Source organism: Notechis scutatus, chromosome 1, assembly GCF_049901735.1.
Source record: "Notechis scutatus isolate UNSWTSFEM ecotype Mainland chromosome 1, rNotScu1.2, whole genome shotgun sequence".
Lineage (NCBI taxonomy): Eukaryota > Metazoa > Chordata > Lepidosauria > Squamata > Elapidae > Notechis > Notechis scutatus.
Window position 1 is genome coordinate 270,987,029 of NC_142009.1, and position 21,298 is coordinate 271,008,326.

The following is a 21,298-nucleotide window of genomic DNA, read 5'->3' on the forward strand; positions in this document are numbered from 1 at the left end:
TACCTCCCTGTCAGACCCCAGGTACTAATTTGGAACCTCTCACTTATCTTTTTCTTCTTGACCATTAATCGTTCACCAGATACAGATGGTGAGCCAGTTACAGTTTGGATCAGGATGTTCTGGTGATGGCAACTCATGCAGTACATGTGATGGGCTTTAAAAATAACTTGAAAACTTCCATTTGTGCCAGATACAGCGGCCTACTTATTTGCAGATAGAGTCACTTGAGCAATATTATGGGCATTACACTATTTACTGATACTTTCAAAGTGCAATGCAGTGTTACTTTAATATGTAACGCTCTTTCTGGCTTCAGTACTTCTTATCTATAGAACAATCTTATCCATGGGACAAGTCATCCCATAGATGCCACAGAAGGCCTGCTGAATGTCCTCACCTATCAAGTGCTGCCACAGAAGGAGACCCAAGTGGGACATTCTCTCTGGGGAATCCTGTCCTCTAAAAAAAATGGGTCACCATGGCAAGAGTAGTTCCTATTCTTATGGGAGCCCATAAAAACTTGACTTTACAAAAGCCATTTGAGATTTAATTGCTATAAAACCCCGAATGCCTGGGAATTTTATATTAATTTTATTTTACCGTAATTATATTTTTTGTTGTATATTGTGGCATGTTCTTGTAATTATTGCTTAGGGTGAGTTTGCTGCTTCTACTTAGGCCTAGACTAATGCAGTTTGTAAATTCACAAATAAAATAAATTCCACCCACAAAGAATAGGTAATAAATAAATAAGTAAGCCTGCATGCATGCATTTACAGAGGGGGATAAAGTCCTCACCACCACCACCACCACCCCGCATCAATCTGACATTGCCAACAACAGGGGAAACACATTCTGGAAATTCTAACCTTACCCCCACAAACAAAACAACAGAGTATGAAGTTAAATTCAGACATAACCTGCAGGGATATGCTCCCAGCAGAAACAATAACTGATGCAAAACAAGATCAATTGTCATCAATGCAGGCAATTGCAAATGAAAGATCACTTTGAATTTACATACTGAACCACTGGGAACGGGCCATTAAGTTTTGAGTCCTGCTTCTTGAAGAATCAATCAAAAACTTCATAAAAAGCTGCAACAAATCCTTCTTGGGCTTCTCTTGTCTGTGTGTATCTACAATTCACTGAATGTAAACTTTACCAAATCTAGTTGTTCTTTAAGAGATGCTGTATAGTTTGCCCCTCCCACAAGAAGTCTGAATTATGAAAAACTTCAGAGTTTTATTTGGATAGAAACTATAAGTCACTTGAAAAGGAGACATGCTGTTGTAAGGGTTACTAAGTTTCTGTAGGCAAATTCTGCATGTGGCAAGCAACTCGGCCCAATTGTCTTGTTGATAAGAGACATAACTCTGGATGCTGATCTTGCTTATGATTCAGTCATTCAGCCTAGCTGTTCATCACTGGATGTTGATTAAATGACAAATGGATTTTTACATCTAATATTTGGGAAAGGACCTTCCAAAATCTGGAGGTAAATTGATATCTATGATATGAGATCATATGATTGACTAGATGTCTGTACCTAAACACATTTTTAAAAAATTGTCCTGTTTTTTTTAACAGATCAGAGGCCCTTGCAAGGAATGAAATGAACTATCTTTGTAAACAAATCCACCACTTCTAGGATGGTAGTATACTTCTTTTTCAGAGATAGAATGGTAATAAAATCCATTGGCACTGTGTCTGAAAGTTGCAAGGGGGAATTCAGCGGCTGCAGCAAGCCACCTGGAACAGATTTTGCCTGGCGGCAAACATTACAAGACAAAACATAGTTCTTGACATTTGCCTTCACTTAGTTACTTTCCTATTCTGTGTTGAAAGACTCTTCAAATGGTCATTCACACTCTAGTCACTTCAAGAAAGGCTGAAGCTGCAGTTGATCCAGAATGCAGTAACATGAGCATTATGCCAATGTGACATAATCACACTGTAAACTGCACTAGTTACCATTTGGCTTCTGGGTGCAATTCAAGGTCCTGGTTATTGCCTAGAAGCCCTTCATGGCAGAGGGCCTGGTTATTTGATGTAACACTTCTTTTTACTTGATTTTGCCTGTCCTGTGTGATTGGGTAGCGTGGTGGTGCTCAGGACCCAGGAACTGTGCCTTTTCTGTCACAGCATCTGCCCTCAGGAATGATATCTCCTCAGAGGTATCTCCCATCCTGGTGACATTCAGGAAGCTATTAATGACCTGACTATTCTTACAGACTCTGTAACAGAGTAAAGATCAAAGTATCTGCTGGATGGTTTTTCTTTAGTTATATATTGTTTGGGGGAAGGCATTTATGATTTTGTGTGTGTGTTTTGTATTTTTTTAATTGTAAGCCAACCATTGTCTCTGGGAATCAGGCAGCCTATAAATTATGTAAATAAATAAATATATAATAGTATACTCTTCATATTCTCTTTCACTGGCATAAAACCACCACATACCAAGAATCATACAAGAATTTAGATACGTGTATTTCTTTCCTTCCTTCCTCCCATCCTCCCTCCCTCCCTGAATATTTTTTTATTCAGCCTATGGCATATTATACATGTATATGTATATATTATCTAGATTAGTAAAACACAATAAAATATAAATGTTAAAAAAATCTATGTTCAAATACCAATGTCTAGGCCATCTAACTATTGAAGCACGGCATCATTTATATTAACAAAAAATCAGATACTGGACCACTATATGCCTTCAGCTTACAGCTGGTCACATTCAGATCTACAGTTTGACATAGGATCCCGCAGTCACACTAAGGGGAGGATACTGTGCCTCATTTATACAGAAAGTCCCTGTAGATTCTGTGTGAGGTCCAAATCCTATTCAAGATTGACTATTGCTGATGTAGTAATTCAAAGTCTGGCACTTTTTTTTCTGGAGTCATTTATATGTCTTCCTAAGCCTGGGCATTCAGCAACCCATTTGATTTTCCATTGGGAATCGATGTTAAAGTGGATTGAGTCTTCCAGATGCTAAATTAGAAAGGTTAGCATGCACCACTAGAAGTGAATTGTTCATAATTTTTCTATGTTGTCTCACTAGTGCACCTTGCCTTCGTAAAGCTGCGATGCTTATATGGCTCAAAATAAGCCAGCAAGTAAGAGTGATTTTAATATATCTGCTTACAATCCTCATAGTGTTGTTGACTTAACAGCACTATGAGGATTATAGGCGGGTATATTAAAATCATACATAGGTTCTAAAGCTTTGGAAAGTATACATATACTAAGGATGTACAAAACATTATGTCCATGGAAAAACAGTTTTTAGATATTCCCAGTCTAAATCTAAGCATGCATAATTTGGATGTTTTGGACTATGCATGGAACAAAATGGGGCTGATTAGTCAATACCCAAGTCCAAATAGGGTGTCCTAGGCCACACTGGTTAATAGGGAAGGAGTGGGGACAAAGCTAAGGATATTAGCTGGGGGGGAAAAAGGTTTCTTCCTTCAGTAGCCCCCAAAATGGCACATTCTATTAACTTGCCAACTTTTGGTTTTCTTGGTGCCTCACTCCCGCCATAGTTATCATCAGTGTCCCATTGTCCTTCACTTACCCATGCTTCAGAGCCTTTCCAGTCCTGCCCTGTCTCTTGCATGTGTTGAGTATTGACCATTTACTCTCCAAGTGCACTTCCTATTTACTCATAGCTCCCTTTGGTTGGAAGGAAGGTAGGAGATACCTTAATTTTTTTTAAAGGATTCTATCACGAAGATTTTTTTTCCCACTTTAGTTTTATGTAGACAAACACAATTTATGAGAACTTTCAGATTTCTTTTCTTTTTCTTCTTAAGATGATAAGATACATTATTTATTGTTTATCTGTAATCTAGGGCATTATTTCTATTATTTGATTGACTCACTAAAACACCTATTCATTGAAGAAAATTGGAGGGAGCTCTTCTACAGCAGTATTTCCCAGTCTCTAGGTATTAAATTTCAGTTTCTAAATATGGCATGCTGGCTGAACATAAGCATACAGTTATGAATGACTGTTTTAGATTTATTTATTTTTTTACATACGTGGACTGCTGGTCGATCCTGTTGAGTTTTCTTGTTATCTAAAATGAATGTGCCTTTGCAGGAGGGAGGGAAAGAAAATTGCTGGGAATATGGAGGAGGCAGGAGAGCTAATGAGATATACCAAGCTGGGATTTTGTTGGTAAATAGGAGAAGGCAGGGGTGGGTTTTTACCAGTTCTGTCCACCTCTGTAGAACCGGTAGCTCTGAAGAGCAGCAGACATAGAACCGGTTCTATGTCTGCTGATGTTTTTGCCCACCCACCCACCCAGGCTCTTACCTGATCTTTATTTCCTGATTTTTCAACTTCAGCTGCCGAACAAGGCACAGCTACAGTTAAAAAAGCGGGAAAAGAGGGCTGTTTCAAAGGCTGCTTCTCTGCACGCAGCGTGCTGATGACGATTACAGGCGACGATTTACAGGCTCCTGCTCGCAGCGTGCAGGGAAGCACATCATAAATCACCGAACCTCGTAAATACCGAAGCGGTAGTTAACCCTGTCGTATCCCACCCCTGGGAGAAGGGTTTGGAAAGATTTGAGATCTGACACGTCATTGGGTTATGCCATACTAGAATATTTCTGGTTAGAATAATTTATGAAAGGTTTTGGAGATGTTAAGTATTATCATCTCTATATTCTGCTTTAAGTTATGATCATTTGGTATCAGCTATGATACCATGTGGAATGTAGTGATAATAAAGTAAATAAATAAAAAGTAAATAAATACAAGTGCCACTCAGAATGGTGTTTCAACCTGCTAAACAATGGCTGACCCAAAACTGTTCAGCAGAATATGTAGAATGCAGTGATCTTTTCCAGACATTAAATAAAGGAGTTTTTTCTATATCATGCACAGCTGTGATGTCCATATTTTTCTTCTGAACAAAGAAGCCCCATATTAATTCATTAATTTAGGGTGTTATAATCCAGATAATATTATTTCTAATGGTTGGCTTTAATCCTTGATATTTCCTTTTTCTTTGGCTGACACACATTTTCAGTGAGATATATAATATAGCCCTAATCCCCTTTTTCCTGATGTCTCATTTCCAGCAGGTTTGTAACAGCAGGTTTATCACAACACGGCTTATATTTATATTTATTGGTATTAGGAGCAACTACAATGTCAATTCCTTGAAGTATATTTTTTGTGCAAAAGTGAGATGTCTGGCCATCCAAAGGATACAGATTCTTTCTGTGAAGTTCTTCCCTATTTCTCTGAACGTGAGGCTCTTTCCACAAGAAAGCTGACTAATTTTAACACATTCCTGAAGTCTCTAAATTTTCTGCCTCTATCATTTTTGCAGATCAGCTATTTTGGCTTCAAATGGACAAATTTGATCTTCTTTGTCAGCACTGTGCAATTCCACAAAGGCATATTCAGACCTTTGTTATATATGAAAGATATTTTGCAAATTGTCATAACCCACTATGAAAGGGACATGTTTTCACCTTTGCATTCGGTTTCATTATGACTGTCACTGCTTCAGGAAGAAATTCTACTGTTTTTTTCCCCTCTGAGATACTTAGTTTCCTTCTTTTTTACTTGTTCCTTTCTGCTTTTTGCCAAGAATATTTCATGGACATGTCCATGTAATCAATGTTTATTTATTTAATTTCAGGGACCTTTATTTCATATCAGTTAATATTGGGTAGACCAATGGATAATTTCACTTGATTCAGTAGATATCTGTGGTGCAGCAAACAGTTTTTCAAAAAAATTGGGAAACAAATTACCATTGTTGATTGGCATAACCATAGTCATCTCTAACTTGGAGTGGAATTGTAAAAAAGATAACATGTTTTCATTATCAGCCTTTTACCAGCATATAATCCCGGGTACAGGTGGCATTGTAAAAGCAGGTTTTCATGGAGATTGATGCTGTGAACAGTGTTTTCAACTCTCATAAGCAACTCTTTTCTATTTCTGGACTGTCCATCTTGTTACTGACTGCTAAATTTGCTTTCCAAATGAGAAAATCACCAAACTATTTCAGTTTCTCTTAGCCTGGCTATTACATCAATTTTCATGTACTGTATTTAGAACTACCTTTGACATTAACATGGGTATTACTATTTTGATATCATTTATTTCAGTGCCACTATAGGCTTTAGAGCATATTAGGTAGGCAATTCTCTAGATATCAATCAAGTATCATGCTTTAGTTAATGGGATATAGATATTCAAAATTAAGCAAATTCCTTGTTTCTTAAATTTATTGATAAATTGTGTACCATCAAGTTGGTATTCACTCTTAGAGATCCCATAGATAGATTTTCTCTCTTCCTATAAACTTCATGTCTTCCAACCGTGCACTCAGTGCAGCTAACACTTCATCAGCCTTCGCCCTGGTAATCCTCCTTTTCATTCTTTATTTTTTATTTATTTATTTTTGTCAATTGCTTACAAGATAATAGGTATAAGCAAAAACATAGTTATGAATACATGGATACATATAATAAAAATAAAAATAAAAGAAACAATAGGACAAGGACGGTAGGCACGTTGGTGCGCTTATGCACACCCCCTACAGACCTCTTAGGAAAGGGGTGAGGTGTTACAGCCTTCTCCAAAGGATAGTCTTTATATAATGTATCCAAAGTAGGATAATTTTGAGCCTAGTCATTTGTGGGAGAATTTTGGGTTAATTTGTTTGATGATCTATTCATTCTGACTCTGCACACTATTCTGAAATCCAAGGCTGTTATAGAATATATGTGGAACAGCCTTGACATTTATTTGAGGATAAACAAATATTTTATTTTCAATAATATTTATTTATGTGTTTGTTTGTTTATGCATTCATTCATTCGATTTCTATAGCTTCACATCTCAATCAATGGCTCCAAGCAGCTTAACATTCAAAAAGAAAAAAATATTAAATTAAAAATACTGAAAACGTTTTAAAATGAAAATGATGAAAATATTTAAAAATATTTAGATTAAATATATATCAGAACAAGATACTTGACCAGTTGGCAATACAGACAGGAAACAAGACATTAACACATTCGTAACACATATGATTAAATATTTTGTTTGTTCTTTAGACACATTTTTGAGATGTGAGTGTGTATGTGTATGTGTTTATTAGTCCAATAAAGCCTGGCTAAATGTATGGAAACAAAAGCAAATAGCTTTTGTCATAGCAGTTTTAATATACCAAGGATGTAGTACCATATTGTTAAGCAGGACAGTGATAGGGAATGGGGGTAAGAGAACTGTGTGTTTCATAAGAAATATAAGGAGGCATGTTTATCTGAAACATAAGAGTGCATAAGACTATTAAATCCAGAATCTCAAATTAGCTACAGTGGCTGCAGTACTCCTGTGGAAGAGGAAATTCTACATTGGCCACTAACTAACAAAATAAATTTCAATAGTGAAAAAAGTAAGGTTCTGCATTTAGGCAAGAAAAACAAATTGCACAGGTACAGTATATGTGATATCTTGCTCAGTAGTAGTAACTGTGAGAAGGATCTTGGAGTCCTAGTGGACAACCATTTCAATATGAGCCAGCAGTGTGCAGCAGCTGCCAAAAAAGCCAACACAGTTCTAGACTGCATAAACAGAGGGATAGAATCAAGATCACGTGAAGTGTTAATACCACCTTATAATGCCTTAGTAAGGCCACACTTGGAATAGTGCATCCAGTTTTGGTCACCACAATGTAAAAAAGATGCTGAGACTCTAGAGTGCAGAGAAGAGCAACAAAGATGATTAGGGGACTGGAGGCTAAAACATATAAAGAACAGCTGCTGGAACTGGGTATGTCTAGTCTAATGAAAAGAAGGACTAGGGGAGACATGATAGCAGTGTTCCAATATCACAGGGCCTGCCACAAAGAAGAGGGAGTCAAGCTAATCTCCAAAGTACCTGAAGCCAGGACAGGAAGCAATGGGTGGAAACTAATCAAGGAGAGAAGCAACTTAGAACTAAGGAGAAATTTCCTGACAGTTAGAGCAATTAATCAGTGGAACAACTTGCCTCCAGAAGTTGGAATGCTCCAACACTGGAAGATTTTAAGAAGAGATTGGATAACCATTTGTCTGAAGTGGTGTAGGGTTTCCTGTCTAAGCAGGGGGTTGGACTAGAAGACCTCCAAGGTCCCTTCCAACTCTGTTATTTTATTCTATTCTATATGATCATGACCATCTCCTGCCATATAGCACACCACAGCCTTCAGATTTTTATTTGTAGATAGTATATATAATGAATTCCTCAGTAATCTGCTGTCTTACACATATGTTTTTCCATGGTAATGCTTTCATTCTTTCTTTAATGAATACAGTGCACATAGCTTCACTAACTAGATTTCCTTAATCTGCTTTTTAAAGTAAAATATATTATATATAAAAGTGATGATACAACATTGTACATTTGTACTTAGTTTTATACTTCAGTCCAATTACTATATAAACCCAAACAACAATAGACTTTTTATATCAGTTTCATATAAAAATTAAAAATTATATTATAAAACCTATATCCTAAAAAAGAGATCATTTCCAGATCTCAGAGGGAGAATCACTTCATTGCTCTTACCATATTTTGTTTGCCTTTATCTTTTATGTTTTATTGCAATTCATTTAATTGTTATAAGCTGTCCAGAGTTATTGACAGTGGGAGAGTATACAAATGTAATACATTATCATCATCATCATCATCATCATCATCATCATCATCATCATCATCATCTGCACTAGTACGTTTTTCTTGTTTCATCAATTTTGCATTCTTCTACATAGACCATGGATGTCAAATCCCCTGGTGGATTTCTTGGAGGGCCGGATCAGCATTGTAGATGTCCTCTGCGGGTTAGTGAAAAATGGGATGTGTGGAGGCCACCTGAGCCTCCCTGCACCCCATTTTCACTACTAGAGGCACCATGGGCCACTTCTTTGCTATTTCCATGCCAGTCCCACGGACCTTGATTCATGATTAGTCATACTGCCTTTCCAAATAAAAAATTATCCCATTTAGGTGATATTAAATTCAAGGGTCCATGCACACTTCGTTTGTTCATATTTCCTATTCTTTTAATGAAAAAAGGTTGCCTATTATCCATATAGAAGAACTGGAGAGCCAATTTGTTTTATTGGTTAAGCTACTAGGTTGGAAGCCAGGAACCTGTGAGTTCTAGTCCCTCTTTAGGCATGAAAGCCAGCTGGGTGACTTTGGGCCAGTCACTTTCTCTCAACCCAACTCACCTCACAGGGTTGTTGTTGTGGGGGAATGGAGGATGAAGGAGTATTGCATGTGTTCACCACCTTGAATTATCTATAATATAATAAAGGTGGGATATAAATAAGCAAGTGTTATTTAGCTGCAGCAAGCAAGTCTCATTGCAAAACACCAACATTTTTGTAAGGCAAAAATGTGAATTGACTAATCCAATGTACTGATTTGCGTACAAAATATTTCTACTATTTGGTGCAGTCTACAGAATATTCATTTGGAACTGTCTGTTTTCTTTTGCATGTGTGGCATATTTCATTTAAAGATATTGCCTCATTCCATGTATAGGTTTTATGGGGGCAAACTCTCCTAAGAAAATTAATTAAAGGTAAGTGGTGTCATTTTGTGAATAGAGATGGAATATTATCATACTAAATGCTCTGTGCTTTTCAAACCTTTCTCAAGTCTCAGAAAATGTTTGCATCTGGGAATGAGCAAAGGTTCTGACCACTTCTTATTATGCTGTAAGCACATCATCATCCCTTAACTGATCTGCTTTTCCTTGAATCTGGGAGTCAGAAATCCCTTTTTCTCTTCTGTTTTTCTGCTGCAGAAATTCCCAACATTCCCATTTTGTGGGCTCCAGAGAGGGGTAAGCAATATCTTCAATCCCAGCCAATGATTTCTAATCCAGTTCATTGCTAGTATTTTTGTTTGTTTTATTTTGGCATCATTTATCAAAAACAAGTTTAGATGCGTACTCATTTTTTAAAATTTCCTTGTGGAGTCTCATGTTCTTAATTTTGTTTATTGGAGGATCCCCAGATCTCCATCAGGCATTAAGGCTTAGCCTCATCTCCATTTGTGTTCTGTATTCTTGTGAATTTTCATATAGCTATGTTGCCCTATATTATTTATTAGAACAAGAGCATCCAAATTCTGGGGTTCTTTTACTTACAGTAATCTTAGTTACCAAAATAATAGTGAATTAACAGCCCCGATAGCTACTCAAGAGCTTTATTTTTCTTCCTTGGCAGCTGCTTTTTCTAATCATACATGGGCATGGCCCTATTCAGTCTTTGCTTTAAAAAAAATGATATGGCTCTCATTGCTTTCTTTCTGCTTTGCCTACTTGCTGGCTACCTGGCATTGCAATGCACTGTTTGCTGCTTGATTGCCTGGAAATGGTCTTCTTTACCTTTGATTGTAGTATTTACTTAACATATTGCCCATGTGTTCTGGCTGCCACTTGTATGTGACTATTGATGGATACTCCCAGTTACCTCTTGTCAAACCTTTCCCCTCTTTTCACTGTTTCCAATTATATTATGCATCTGCTGACTTCATTGAATTGCTGTCCTGAAGATTTGTGCATCTGCTGATTGATCCTGCTCTGTCAATTTGCTATGTCTGCCTTTTTTTCTTGCCTTGTCTGTTTGACCACTAGCTTATGTTGATCACATGATACCGTTAGAATTTGACTGCACACTAGTATTGCCATTTCTATGGAATCCCAATCATTTGCTGATTGTGTGTTCTTTCTTGTTTATATACTGCTTACTCTTCCATCAAAAAATTAAAAATGTGAAGAAGAGAAAAATGTTTTGATCTGGCTCCAGTTTACCCTTATTCAGTACCATATGCTTGGATTTTTAGAATTTATCTTTATTTTTTAATCAAAATATTAGGTCTCAACCATTGCAAAGTTTAGAATAGATCTCTTCCTGTATAGCTTTTTCTTTGTTAAATTACTGATAAGACTACATTATGTCACACACACACAGAGGGAGATTTGCAGCAGGGAGATTTGATGTTTTATAACAGTACAAAGTGGGGATGCTTTCCACTGGCCTATATAAAAAATGACAAGGAATATTTTTTTACTACATTTGCTTTAGTATTTGTGTAATGTGTCACCATGTCGAGTTTATACTAACCAGTTCTGTTCTTGGATTAACATGAGTGATAGAGATGAACAGGTTCTAATTATTGTTCTAGTTAAGAAAGTGTATAGTCTACAAAAAGTCAGAAATAAGCTATAGAAAAATAGCACAGAAAACCTAGCAAGGGCTCTCCATGGAATAGCTGATGTAATTCCATCATATATCATCTATTTTTTTTCCTTAGGGATATTATTTCATTTAGTAGACTTTTTTTAAAGAGAATTGTACGGAAAACTTTTTACTGAATACTCTGACCATTATATTTTATTAAGAAAAAATCTAGAAGGCATTAGCTTTTCAAAAGACAGTAACATGCTCTTTAAAATATCTTCTGGCAACTTTTCATGCAGTATTCCAAGAAGATGCAAGGACCTTCTGAGAAAGAATCCCAACTTCAAAGTAGGTCTTTCTCCTTAGTCTCAATGTTAAGATTTCACACAATTGAAATTGCCTGGGAATTTTTCTCTTAATCTTTTATAAAAAGTACAGTATAATCTCTGACTTGACATAAATTTCCGTTCTCACATTGTCATTCAACTAATAGAGAATCCTGTTTCCTGAACCATGTATTGATGGCATCATATTAAATCAAATATATTTAAATTGCTGGTAGCAGCAACTTCCAATATAGCAGGACAATTATTGTACATCTGGTTTTGCTTTTTTCTGATATTAATAATTTGAAACGGACAAAAATTCAATGTAGTAAAACTGAGAAACTCTTGAAGAATTCTAATCCTGTTCTGGTTTCAAAATTCTTGCTTTTAATTTGAAACTTTCCTGACATCTTTCATTGTGTTAGAATTCAGCCAGTCTGCATCATAGAATTTTCTTTATTCTATCATTTGAAAATGTATATATATTCTGAAGGAGCAAGAATTTTTTAAACAAATGTTCCTAGTTACTAGAATGATCTTTCAATTCAGATATTAAATAACACATACATTCTTGAGTTTTGATGTATCATTTCTTGCATTTTTTTCTGTTTGCAACTTTCATAGTTTGAATAGCTTTTTTGTCTTGTTGTTCATGATATTCAATTCTTAATAAAATTCTGTTCTTGACTTTTCCATTTGAAAAACACTTTATTTTGCCTTTGACTTGTGTATGACATTTCAACTGTAAAATCTGTTGCTCAAATGGATAAATGTAAATTATAATTCTTCATCTGAAATCTTTTAGCATCACTTTCAAGGAAGTTTCTCTATTATACTTATAAGATTTTAATTTTTGGGAGGAGGGAGGTTGGCAATACTCTAATTAATTTCTTCCTAGTAAAACAAGAAGAAGAAGAAGACTGACTTACTTGCAAGAAGACTGACTTACTTGCAACATTTTGTTCTCTTTACCATTAAAGCAGAATTATTTTTATTTTTTTATATTATCCTCATCCCACCTCACCTCAGTTTAAGAACTGCAAAATTAAGGATTCAGTATATTAATTTCTTCTGGAGTCTTACCATTTTAGTTGAGATTTTTAAATTGAGATCTTTGAACACAAAATAAAAATTTCCCAGTGGAAAATCCTCTTATCTTTGGCTTTGCCATTCAATTTAGCTAAATGTCTAAGAATCACACAAAGCCATCTTTGCAAGGATTTTTAATTACATGTAGAAAATGAATATGTTTGAAACTGAGTTTTATACTCTTGTGTAGTATTGGTGTATTACTGGATCACTATATAATAGGCAAATGGATTTGCCAATACAGAAATTACAAACTTAATACTTCAGATTACTTTATATTACCATCAGAATTCCATATTATCTATGTGTACAGTTTGTAATTTTTTTCCTCTGTTGTGTTTTTGTACATATGAATGATGTGATAGGGCAGTCATGTAATTCCTATAATTTTTAATTTGTTTGATGTTTGTTTGTTTGTTTTATATGGCTGCCATCTCAAACAAGTGATTCTTGGTGGTTAACAACCATAAAATTTATTAAAGCCAAATTACAAGCACAATATAAAAGAAAATTAAATATACAGTAGATAGCAGCTGACAAAATTATAATACATGCGTGTTAACAAGATCAAGAGTAATGGATGGGATTGGTTTTAAACTTTATGTGATCTTACTTTTAGAATTTATTGTTATTTCTATGGTTTTAATGCTGTTAATTGTCAGTTACATTTTTACTATTTCATGTAAACCACTTTTTCTTAAGAATATAGTAGAACATCCTAATAAATAAGCAGATAAATATAGAATCACTGAAGATTTATAATAGCTTTTGTAAGTTAGAAAAATGCACATAAAAATAATTGTACATCAAATTTAATAGACTGTTCTTTCCTCTTTAACTAGGTACAACTAATTTTGCCAAGCCATGACTTCCAATCACTAACAGTTTGCTCCCTGCAAATCTCATGGTACCAGTGGCATGTTAATTGGTGTAGTCTTTACTCTCACTATGTTAAATTTTGAATGGTGCATGTTTCAGCCAACGTTCAATGCATTTGGATATCTTCATCAAAACTTGCTTGAAATTCCTCTTCTTAACTATTTGGTACACGTATTGGCTTAAGTTAACCCGGTCTATTGATAATGCTGTTATCAGCGCTGTTTTGCTTCTAGAGCCTTTCAGTTTTAGTTGCTCTCATTTCTTGCATCTTCCTGAAGCACAGATGACCAGGTGCAAAACTTTTATAATTTTATTAAGACTTTTATGAATAATATTTCACTAATAAAATCATTCAGAGTCTTGATTTGGCATAAAGGAGTTATATAGTGGAGGCTGATGTCTGACCATGCTAATTGGGACACCTTTAGGCCTTTGGATTCCAGTGCTATAGGCAGGATTTTCATTATGTCCCTTGCCACATAGATATATACCCTTTCTAGCTGTTCTGGAGGACGAAGGGGGGAGCATAGTCAACTGGATTCCCAAAATAATCAGTGCATTATTGTGAGAGGGAGTATTTCATGTAGACTTGAAAGAGGCTATGGTACGCCCTCCTTAAAACCTTCTTGGATCTACTGTATGAGATAATTATTACCTTGTCTCCAGGTTTTCCATTTTAGGAAGATTATTAGGAGTGTGTTAGGGAAGCAACTTCTAGGCTCCCTAGGAGAAATTGGTTATTGAATGTTTTTTAGTCAAGATTCAGACCTAGAAGGGGGAATAGATTCCTTCTAATCCTTTTAGACCTCTTAGCTGACTTTGATACATATGTCAAGTATCTTTTTTGGATTATATGCAGAGTTAGGGAAATTGCATTGCAGTTGTTTTTATCCTTCTTCAGTTGATGATTCCAGTTGATGGTTATAAGTGACAACATGCCAGACCTCTTTTACTTTTAAACTTTTATTAAAAAAAAGAAAACCACTGGGAGAGGTTGTATATTGGGTCAGAGTATGGGTCTCTTCAGTATGTTGATGATACTCGACTGTATGTTACCTCTCCAGACCATTCCAGTTATGAAAGACTTCTCCTGGTATGTACAGACAGTTGGGATCTGGATAAAAAGAGCCAGATTAGGTTGAACCCAAGGAAGATGGAGCTACTATTTATTTAATGAGATTCTTAATCAATTTGCTGTAAGTTTTCAAAGGGATAGCAGATAATTTTTGCTTAATCCCACAAAAAATTTATTTTAGTTTTCACTGATGTAGTCATTTACTTACTTACTTACTTACTTACTTACTTACTTACTTACTTTATTTATTTAAATTTGTTTGCTGCTCATTTCATCACAAGGAGTGAACCATAGTATAGTCTAGTCATTTGCTAGATCCAAAGGTGCTGGCCAATGGTGAAAAAGGGTAATTTCAGCTAGTACAGCAAAAGTAACCTCCAAATCCTCTATCCAGCTTCCCTACTTCAAACCTGAGCATTCGACTGCCAATCCTTTTAGAAACAGAGGATGAGCCTCAGAAATTTATTTTGTAAGATTTCTTATTTGTATATGTTACAGTATAGCAAATAAATAATCAACTATTCAATTTCTTTTTTAATATGAAATCAGCAAATGATTAAAATCATTATTAAATTTATTTTTTGATTAAATAAATAGGTGAATATTTAGTGTAGTAGTGTAGTATTCATATAGTGAATAATTGAAAATATAAAGAAACTGGTGAAATCAAAACAGAAACCATTTTGTTTTCTTTAGCAAAGCATCTGGTGAAACCATTTTCTGTTTAAATATCATAATTTATCGAAAAAGAATCCTTGCTAACTTACAGCATGAAAAAAATACTTTAAATCAAACAGAAAGTCTGTAATATGGTTTCTATAGAAAAATATATGGAAAAAGGAAGACCAAACTAAGATATAAACCATGAAATAAATGTCATTCATGCTATATCAGAAAATATCCATATTAATTTATTTAAAATATTTATGTGGTTGCCAGTGTTGCATAACGTAACACTGGATAACTAACAAAAACAGCATAAAATAAAGAAAAGCCTCATAGATTTAAAACCATGGCAGACGAGCAAGGTGCCACAAGTACCCATGTCCTGGCTCAACTCCTTTTCTGATCAGTGCCTGGGTGAAGACCCATTGGAAAAACTGCCTAAGGAGATGAGAGATTCATTTAGGTTTCACCTTATTGGGAAAAAAATCTATTTATGCTATGGCTTGCTTTTTTTTTTTTTTTTGTATTGCACATGTTTAACCAATGTAACAAAAAAATTAAAATATCCATGGTAGGAATAAAAACTAAATATCAATAAAATAGCAAGTCAAAGATAAAACAACTGAAAATAAAAGCAGAGATTGCCTAATCCAATGATTCTTAATCTGTGGTCCAGATTAAGTTCTAGAGAACCAGTAGCGGAAATTATGAGTAGTTCGGAGAACCGGCAAATACCACCTCTGACTGGAGATTACACTATCCTTCCCCTGCCACGCCCACCAAGCCATGCCCTCAGAACCGGTAGTAAAAAAAATTGAATCCCACCACTGCTGTGGTCCGTGGACTCCTGGGGGGGCAGGATGTCATCACGGGGGGGGGGGTCCATGAAGTCTTGAAGAAATGTTATGATTTAAATCTTGAGTTAAGTCTTGGTGGTCTGAGGAGACAAAGAAGCAACTTTCATATATATATCTGTCTAGTTATATTAAAAATGATAGTGGAATGGAATGTGTGGGTTACCACGAGGAATGAGGGGAAGAGAGGCTGCCTAGGAAACAATCAGATAAGAGAAACAGTAATCCCCAGTGGCTTAATGGTTAGAGGAAAGAAACTTAGGAAAAACCCACCGTATAACCTGACTGCAGTTAAGGTGCTTTGTAACGGATTCGCAATTATATTCCAAATTATAATAGTCTCAGCGTCCTATGGTCACATTATCATCATTTGTGACTTTCAGTGCTGGCTTCTAGCAGTCAAAGTCAGCGGGAAAGCCAGCAGGAGGTTGCAAATGACAGTCATGTGACAAGATTCACCTAACAACTGCAGCTTCCAAAACTGCTGTTGTAAGTTGGCACAGTCATGCTTTAAACTGCTTCACTTAGCAATGGAAGTCCCAGTATCAATTATTGTAATTAACTGAGGTCTATCTATATAAACAAAAAGTGTACAAGCTACACATTCTTAAAATGTTAGTTCTGCTTTTAGGTATTATGCCTCATTTATCTTGGAAATGACAGTTTTTCATTGGGATAGATTTTGGTTAAAAGAGTATTAATATTGGGGGTGACTAAAAGAATCATATTGAGAAATTGCACAGTATATTATTTCAGTTGTTAAGGAATGGTTGTCAGAAATGTGTGATCTATTTATTTGGAAAAGACAATGTTTTCTCTTAATCTAAGGATGTAGCAATATGTGTTACTATGGCGGAGACCTTTTGATGCTTTAAAATAATATTTTGTATTTATTACATTATGCTGTATTTATGACTCTTAATAAGTATAATATATAAAGGTTCCCCTCTTTTCTGTTTCTTTGTTGTGTGTAGGTTTTTCCATTTTTTCCTTCAATTTTGTTTTACTTTTTTTTAAATTTAAGAATTGTTTTGTTAACACTGTGTGATAAAAATGTAAAATAAATTAATTAGGAATTGCAAAAGAGATATTAGGAATGTAGGATATATGATAAGCCCAGGACAATATGTTGGTATTTAATAGATATCTAGAATATAGTTATAGATCTATAAATTCATATATTTGTAAGGACTAAATACTATAGAGGTGAGATCTATGCATTAATTATGATGCTGTCGCTGTCAGCAGAATATTGCATTCTGCATTATTTCAATTTTCAGATCTCTTCTTCCCATATCCCATCTCTTATCTATAAATGTAGTCATTTCAGTCCTGGTATCAGCAAAAGTCCGTTAAAGGTTACCAGAAATTTTAATATATTTTAACCTTGATCAAATAAACCAACTTTATATTCCTTTTACTCCTAACAATCGTAATACTTGTTATTTTGAATAGTAACTAAACAAGTAGTCGGTAAGTGGTACTACTTGTTGTCTCAAGTCAGTGATTGGTATTATTTGATACAGCTGAATGATATACAGTATTTATAATACATATATATACATCTATACAGGAATATATATATACATCTATACAGGAATATAGTACATTGCAGACAGGTGCCATATTCCCATTTCTGCAAGTTTGAAAAAACTTTTTCTGTCTGAAACTAAACTGCATGATTTTAATACTTGATGACCATTTATCTGTTCCCTGTTCATATTCATATTCAGTTAAGAACAGCTGAAGAATAGTTCTAGGTTTCATTTTTGTGTCAGTAGTTCATTATAATTAATTGGTATTTTTAGAAAAATACTTCATTATCCATTAGTCTAAGGTAGTGGTTGCAGAGTGGGCGGTACTGCCTCCTGGGGGGCAGTGGGGTGCCTTAGGGGGGCGCTAAGAGGCAAGGGGGCTGGCAGGGGGGCACTAAGAGGTGGCAGGGGGCATTCGAGGTGTCGGCCCTGCAGGTTCACCTATGATTGTAGTAATGCTCCAGAGCCGGCACCTCCAATGCGGAAGCGGTGGCGCGTTATGTGCTGCCACAGCCGCATTCAACACGCTGCCACCCTGCCACCTCTTAGCATGCCCAAGGGGCTGGCAGAGGGGCGCTAAGAGGCAGCAGGGGGGCAGCGTGGACAAAACATGGTCAAGACCATCAGGAAGCTCTCACATTTTGTTGAGGCTTTAAACAGGATCCATTGGACCAGATCTCCACCCTAAAAATTACTTTTCCCCAATGTATTACAGTGCCAATTCTGAAGAAGGCAAAACCAAAATGTAGTGGTAAATTACAAGGAGAACACACACATACACACTCCCTTCTAACCCTGCTGGAGCAGGTGATTAGACTAGAATAGATATCTCATTATCTTTCTCCTCCCTCCCTCCTTTATTTCTTTTTCTTTCTGTTCCTTCCTCTTTGTCTGTCCCTTTTTCTTTCTTTCCCTTTTCTCTTTCTTTTCTTCCTCTCTTTCTCTCTCTCTTTTTTTTCTCTTTCTTTCCCTCTCTCAGGCTCACCCCTTTAGATCAGGGGTCGCCAAAGTTTTGGACCTCAGGGACCACCAAACTCATAATTTTAAATCCCAGAGACCACTAATATGAATTTTGACTGATGGTGGCTTTCTGGCATTGGTGGGAGAGAGAGAGATCTGATCCAACCTCTCTCTTTCCCTCTCTCACACACACACACAGGCAGGGGTAGGATTTAGACCCCTGATCTAAAGCTGTCAAAACTCCAAAAATAGCTCAAGTAGCTCTGGGGAGGCCAGTCATAAATGAGAACACTTGCTAAACAACTGGCCATTAAGTGAGGACCACTTGTATTTGGTTTGCCAGTCACCTGGCCACGCCCACCCAGTCACATGACCAGCAAGCCACACCCTCAAATTAGGCCATGCCCACAGAAATTTGAATCCCACCCCTGGATGGGGGGCACTGAAAATGAATTTGTAGCACCAAGGGGGCGGTGGACCAAAAAAGTTTGGGAACCACTGGTCTAAGGAATAGAACCATTTTTTTCAGATCACCGAACTGAAAAGATCTCCATTAATCCCAAGACGATTTTTTAAAATGGAATTAAACAATATAAGAATCCTTCAAACCAAAGGCATCCAGTTTCCACTGGTTTTTTGAACAGTGAACAAGCAGGGCCTAATCTTACATTCTTTGCACCTGATTTTCAGAGACATATATTAGATTTAATTTTGTTAGGCTCTTTGTTTTCAATAAAGTATTTTAAAAGAAAATTGCCATACTCTAAGGCAAAACACAATTTTCTAAACAGACTTTGTACAACCTGTAGAGGGAAAAGGGACATATTGATAAATTAAAAGTAATCACAGCCACAAAGGAGTACCTGGAATGCCAATCAGTTCTTAGTTAGCCTTCTATAAAAGGGTATTTTGTCCACTATAGTGACTGTTTGTTCACTATATCGATCATTTGGTAAATATACAAATAGCCCATGGCAGTCACGTACTAAGTGTGTCACAATATGTTTTTCAAATTGCAAATGTCATTGGCCCTAAAAGGATTCTCTGAGTACTCATAACAAATAAAAACTGAATTCGTTTCTCTCAGCTCCTAACTGTTTCTCTCAGTATCAGAGTTTTCTAAATTGTTGATTTTACAGTCATGTGAAAAATTGAATTTACCCCATTGAATTTAACTTTTTCAACATATTTTAATAAACATAAATTTTGATCTTCATTTCAACAACTTTATATATATATAATGCAGCCTGCAGCCCACTTGTCCCCAGATGCCCAGATGTCCAGGAACCCCAACATCTAGCAGGGTCCTTGTTGATCCAGGCAATAGCTGATCTGGTATAGGTTTCTGTAAATTACATTTCACTTATTATTTATGGGAGGGATACTCCTCATCTGGCTCCTCTATGGACCCTGACAAACATGGTTGAACCATGGCTGTCATCCTTCTCTGAGGATGTAAACTTCACAACCATATCTGGGTTGTGGGATATTATTATATGTGAGTAATTTACTTTAGATTCACAGTCTAAGATGGCAGAAACTTAATAATTCAAGTCTTAATCAAAGATCTAAGAATTATTCAGCTAGCATCTAAAAATACAAAGAGTTTGAAACAGGATGGTTTGTTTTTTTTTTGTAAAATTAGGGAGTTTAGGTCTGATAAATTCAGTATATGCATATTACAAGGATTTTAGATATTGCTCTGAGGGCTTCAGTCATGATCGGTATAACAACAGATTTCTTTTCTCTATAAGCATTCAGCTTTCCCTATATTCATATTTTTTTTCCAAATGTTTTTCCTCAATCCTACAATCATCTCAGTGAACCAGACTGATATATAATAACAATAACTGTTATTATTATTCACACCTCACTTACCTAAATCCTATTTAATTAGGCTTATGGAACTATGTAGACCTAGGAGAACTTAAATAACTGGTGTGCCCCTGGACCCTTTGTGATCCCTAAAAATCTTTGTTTCATGTGTTTGTTTCAGGTATTTATTTTCTTTTCCTTCTGGCTCTTAATCACTTGGTTCCTTCTTATCTATTTCTGAAAACATAATTTGACAAGTGACTGGCTTTTATCCTTTCTGTATAGCTGTTCAGCTGATTTTTAAGTTATAGCCGCAATTGTAAATTTCACCCTAGTGTCATATATTCCTTTCATATTTTCTATGCTAAAAATATACAAGTACTATTTGCGGTGTCTATGGAAAGTTTCAGTCATCCAGGTCATAGTTGTCCCAGAAGTTCTTTTTCAAGAGGCAACTTGACTTTCTGGATTTTCTTTGAAGACACTTCACTTCTTATCCAATAAACTTCAGCTCTGATTGGGTGGTGGGGAATGGAAGGATTTAAGCTCCTTGCAGACAGCTGGTCATTTGCATTCTTTTAGAGAGTCTCTAAAAGAGAACTGTTGAACTGTTGAAAGGACTATGTTGTAAACTGGATAGATGATGTTGTATCCTTCCACCTCTGTTGAGAGAGGACTGCTCAATTTGGACTATTTGGGATCTATAAATTTTCCTCAAGAGATAAACAAAAAAATTCAAAGTGGGAGGGATTTAATTTGGGAAAGTGGGACAAAAGGAGAGATTTATCTTAATGCTGGACACACACACACCGGCTTCTTTAATTTTTTTAAAAAAACTTATAGTGGAGTGGATTTAGTTTGATCATTTATTTGTGGCAT

The 21,298-nt window shown here is 35.8% G+C and overlaps 1 protein-coding gene across 34 annotated transcripts in view; it reads left to right on the forward strand.

Annotated features, from left to right (window-relative positions):
* The window catches only part of GPHN (gephyrin), a 241,640-nt gene that overhangs the window by 121,096 nt on the left and 99,246 nt on the right, over positions 1-21,298 (forward strand). For 9 of the 34 annotated variants that reach the window (XM_087951549.1, XM_087951542.1, XM_087951559.1 and 6 more), the window contains exon 5: positions 9,840-9,878. The exons of 18 other annotated variants lie outside the window; for them this stretch is intronic. In XM_087951549.1, coding sequence (XP_087807675.1) covers positions 9,840-9,878 — 39 coding nt within the window. Of the gene's footprint in view, positions 1-1,595; positions 1,656-9,839; positions 9,879-11,519; positions 11,569-21,298 lie in introns of those variants that run through there. 7 more of the 34 variants (XM_087951555.1, XM_087951556.1, XM_087951550.1 and 4 more) reach the window with 2 other exon arrangements.